At 36.3% G+C, this 5000-nt stretch overlaps 1 protein-coding gene across 1 annotated transcript in view; it reads left to right on the forward strand.

Moving 5' to 3' along the window:
* Bem46 (abhydrolase domain containing 13-like protein Bem46) overlaps window positions 1-5000 on the forward strand; it is a 9498-nt gene that overhangs the window by 455 nt on the left and 4043 nt on the right. Inside the window, 4 exon segments of the mRNA XM_086532746.1 lie at window positions 1-1574; window positions 4040-4271; window positions 4590-4662; window positions 4664-4800. The exon segment at window positions 1-1574 is cut by the window's left edge and continues 455 nt beyond it. Of these exon segments, the coding sequence (XP_086388872.1) occupies window positions 1265-1574; window positions 4040-4271; window positions 4590-4662; window positions 4664-4800 (752 nt within the window). The 5' untranslated portion in view covers window positions 1-1264.

A 5000-nucleotide genomic window follows, 5' to 3' on the forward strand; every position in this document is an offset into this window, starting at 1 on the left:
CTTTTTTTTTTTTTTTTTGGCTGACCAGAAAAGGGAGGACCATTTTATATATTTATGAAGTACACTATATAAAATAAAATATATTATACTATTTGTTGTTATATGCTGCAGTATTTTGTAATGCAGACATATTCAGAATATTTATCAAATGGTATGTTATGGATTTGTCTTTTCTATGTAATTACTGCTTATGTTGATTTTTAACCTTGTATATCATAAATCCTTGGTATGCTTTGAGCTCTCCCCAGCTATTAGCAACACATGAAACTATCCAAAATCTCTCCTTTTTTATTAAATCCAGATGTGAATACTGTTTATGTAGTTTATGTGATCATCTTAGTGAGATTTAGTATAACACTTTGTTAGAGCTTGTAATATGTTTAGAATTATGTGGTTGGACTAGTATTTCATCCACATAGATTAGGATTCTCACATAAAGAGTTTTCATTGTGGTAGGTATTGTTTAGATAGATGTGGTAGGCCTGTTGTGTTTTTGATAGCTGTGTTGGGTACAATTGCTAGAAATACTGGAACTCTTTAGGTTACTTGACTTCCATGTTTTTAGGACAAGTTGCTGAACTGAAATAAATCTGTGTTAAGTGGAGAGCAAGAGCAAGTGTTTATGTTATTGATATGTATGATGTTCTCTTATCTACTATCTGTGTCCATTCATTATGACATCTCTGTTGTTTGCTAATTTTTATTCATTGTTGTTCATCTTACTTCCTTATTGCTTAGCTGTATTGTATAGATATAATGAAACTACAAGTCTTTCGTTATTGAAGGGATGAAATAATTTGAAAAATTGATAAACTTACATTTCTTGGATGGTTGCTCTTTTTTTATATTCTTTTCTTTGGTGTGAGGCCAAAATTAGTACTCATATACTATATAGTATTGTTTGTTCACTGGATATAATAATGTTCGTTCACTGATTTCAGGGATGGTGTCTCAAGTTGCCAAGAACAGAGAGATGTTCATCGTACGGCAGTGTCATAAGTAAATCACTGGGATGGAAACAGTCTTCAGAGATATTCAGCCGTTATACAGATTAGGGAGGAATCTGATCAAAGCAAATTGTGTCAAGAGATAAGGACAAGACAATGGCCTGTGGAAATACATTTTGAAAAGAAAGAGAAACAATTGCTCAGAAGGAAAGGAAAAGAAAGAATTTAATTTATATATATTTACACACACATAGATATATATATAGATAGATAGATATAGATATAAGTTCCCTTAACTTGAAACCCTGACCTACACCATGGCATCTGCGAGTGACGTTGAAAGTGGACAGCCATGCCTCCCGCCTAACCCGCCTCCACGTCCGAGAGCCTGCCACCACCACCAGCACCACCAACACCACCACCATCACCACAGCCATGACTGCGAGGAAGAAATGACCCCAAAGCAGAAGGCAGACTTTGCTGTGATAAAATTTGTGGCAGGCCTAGTGCTGATAGTGATGCGGAAGTTTTGGTTCACGTCGGCGGCGGTGATACTGGGTATCTTCGTCCTGTTCTGGCTGTACGGAGGGTGTTTTGCCTTTCTCCTTACACTGATTGCATTCTCAGGTAAATATTTTTCCTCTTTTATTCTCCATGTTTTTCATATTGATTTTATTGCAGATGTTGATGTTTGGTAGTGCCCTCTAGAAATGTATAAGAAAAGGATTAAATTTGTCAGGCAATAACCTTACTGTCTATCTAGACTATCTGTTACTTAAGGTGCAAATATATCTCCATTACATTAATAGGAAAAGAATATGTAAAGTAGTATTTAAAAATGAAAGATAACAAGAAATATCAGGAAAGATATACTTACTGATGACATCTGAGATTAGACTAAATTTCAGGCCAAGTAAAACATTCATTCTTCATATATTTTTGCCATATTTATTAGAATCTGGTAATTTTGTGTTGAGAGGGTCTTCATTTTTCATATGCTAGAGTAGATTAAACCCAATGGCAGTGGGAAATAATCTGAGTGCACTTGCTAGTGCTTATGAGTAACTGTCCTGAGATGGGTCACATCTTAAGATATTAACCCATTGCGTACGGGTGTCATGACATACATGATGTAGGAGCTTTGGCCTGACGACGGGCGTCATGACGTACATGACGTTCGGGGATTTTGGATCACTGTGCTATTTTATTTTGCTATGAAAAAGGAATGAGTGATGATGGCTACTGCAGTCATAATTACTATAATTACAGTAATATCGTGCAAGCTTAACATCCAAAACCTAGATGGCACCACTTTTTCCTAGCACCAGCAGGTGAGAGAGCCTTGAATGGCACCCATCCACGGTCTCTAGCAAGCACTGTCTCTATAGAGCGATGGCACACACTAAGTTGATGAACCCTTGCTCTAAAGTACCGCCGATGAAGGATGTGCAGGCAGAATGAGAAGAGGAAGGTGACTCAATCCATACCCAGTGTCTAAAATGTGCTCCTGTGCCAATATGGATGTCTTTCACTGTGGCACTCACAGTCACAAGCACAGGTTTCATTCCTCTTCCCTACCTCTTCTTGTTATCTTTATTGTAGTAGGTTATATGTTTCGTATTTGTTCATGACAGCACAAAAATACGAAAAAATAAAGTTGCCTTTTGTCCTCCCATAAAACAGCAATACTTCTACTACATTACTACATTGAGTATAAAGAAAATAATGATCTAATATGGATAATATACTACAATTTTAGTCAACTGCAGCACTGATAGAGCCTGTCATATGGCACATATAAGTCTCTAAACTCAATAAAACACACAAAAAAAAAAAAAAAAAAAAAAAAAAAAAAAAAAAAAAAAAAACGCTCTAGTTTTACAATGAATGACTGAAAGAGATTGGGATGCTTCAAATTATATTGCTTCAAGCGGTCTCTCTCTAAAATAAAACCTATCCTGGAGGCTGGGCAAGCAAATTTATCTCCGTCTGCAATGGGTTAAGCCTAGGCTGATTATCTTCTGATGTGTTTTCTATTATTTTCTGGACTTATGGTAAGATATATGTGTTTATATATGATGTACTGATTAGCTACTTATTTCTTCAGGTAATTAGCTGGTTTATTAATTAACTGACTAATCAATCAAATATTTCGCCATCTGTCAATTCACCAATCAATAACTCAATCAGTATGTCTTTCAATATATCAACTAATCACTTCTTCTGAAGGAATAAGTAGCTTGAATTTGGAACAAAATAAATGGGAAATGATCTGAGCGGGAAAAATGCCCATAGTGCAATGGTTAGTATCAAGATTACCAAATTGAGATGAAAATCAGAAGTGCAGGGATGATGCTTTATCCTCTTTTCTTTTATTTATTTATTTATTTATTTATTTATTTTTTTTATTATTATTTTTTTTTCCAATAAAAGCATAAAAGAACAAGCTTCAGACTGATTTTGTGAGGCAGTAGTTTGAGAACCAGGAAGTCAGAGCCATAAAACTCCATGTGTACATAGTGTGCAGAATAGAGAGCAGTCTCTATTGTCATGGCATGGATAGGTGCCATCTGAATTCGGGCTAACCATGTCATATTCAGGGCCATGTCATATTCAGGGGCCATCTGTCATCATTGGGTTAAAAGATTTATTGTTTAGTGATCAAAGACTCTTCAATATTTTTGTAGTTCCTCTGAGACCTCAGTTATGGCGATAGATCTGATACAATTATGTTTTTACGTTAAGCCTAAAGCAATTTATAACTGAACTCGCATTTTTAGTGGATAACTAAAAATGGCAGTTTAATTATAGGAATATGTATGTAAACAGATTGCCAGGCACCAGGTAGATTGAAATGTAGATCTAGTAAATAATGAGGGTGACACGTTTTATTATGACAGCGTCTTATGAACAAGATATTAAAATATGAAATCTCACAGATATTGCTTACCAAATATGTACCTTGTATTATGAAATATAGTAATTGGCATCGTTCTTTTATTTATTATCGTTTGATTTTTTTTTATGTGTATAGTTATTACTTTTTCTTTGCATCTGTCAAGGTTTGAGATTGCATTATCTCTTTCTTGCAGGGATTATATACCAGATCAGTGATCAGCTGGTGTATTGGCCCAACTTCCCCCCTGACTCACGAGTGCTGGTCCAACCCCCCTCATCCATGGGCCTCCCATCGGAAAACTTGTATCTCTACGCGCGCGATGGGACCAAACTACATGCAGTATTTGTCAAGCAAGCTTCTGGTGCTGTGAAGAGTGCGCCAACGTTTATTTATTTCCATGGCAATGCCGGGAACCTAGGGCATAGGTAAGCGTCTCTTCTGGAGGCAGGTGCGCATTCTCGTGTGTCTGCTTAGGAAGGCAGAAGTAGCTTGCAGAGATCTAACAAATTTTTTTTAGTACTTTCACTTTTGAGGAATATAGTGGAACAATTTATTTGTGTTTATGAAAGTTTATCAATGTCTATTTTTCTTTGGAACAATTAGTAATGTCCTCTTATATATTTTCACTCTAATTTTATCATGCAAATCTCCATGGAGCAACTCAAAAAAAAAAGAAAAAAGAAAAAGATAAAAAACAATGCCTGATCATTCAAGAAACACAATGCTATGTTGCATCATTACAGGTTAAGTAATGTTTACGAGATGTACCGATGGCTGCACGTGAACCTCCGCCTCATTTGGAGAACCGGGGCTGACGGTCCTGAGTGAAGCTCCGCCATCCAGAGGAGGGAGGACTGTTACCTGGATTGCACCAGGTGCGGCTATAACGTACCCGCAAACCAGATCTGATATAGACCAAAACAAGATTATAGTATTTGGTAGATCCTTGGGTAAGTTTGGGAGACAATGGGGAGAAATTATTATTATTATTATTTTTATTATTATTATTTTTTTTTTTTTTTTTGTGTGTGTGTATGTATATATGTGTGTGTGTGTGTGTGTGTGTGTGTGTGTGTGTGTGTGTGTGTGTGTGTGTGTGTGTGTGTGTGTGTGTGTGTGTGTGTGTGTGTGTGTGTGTGTGTGTGTGTGTGTGT

Source organism: Penaeus japonicus, unplaced genomic scaffold (genome assembly GCF_977035675.1).
Source record: "Penaeus japonicus unplaced genomic scaffold, GWHDUDI00000001_assembly GWHDUDI00000037, whole genome shotgun sequence".
Classification (NCBI taxonomy): domain Eukaryota; kingdom Metazoa; phylum Arthropoda; class Malacostraca; order Decapoda; family Penaeidae; genus Penaeus; species Penaeus japonicus.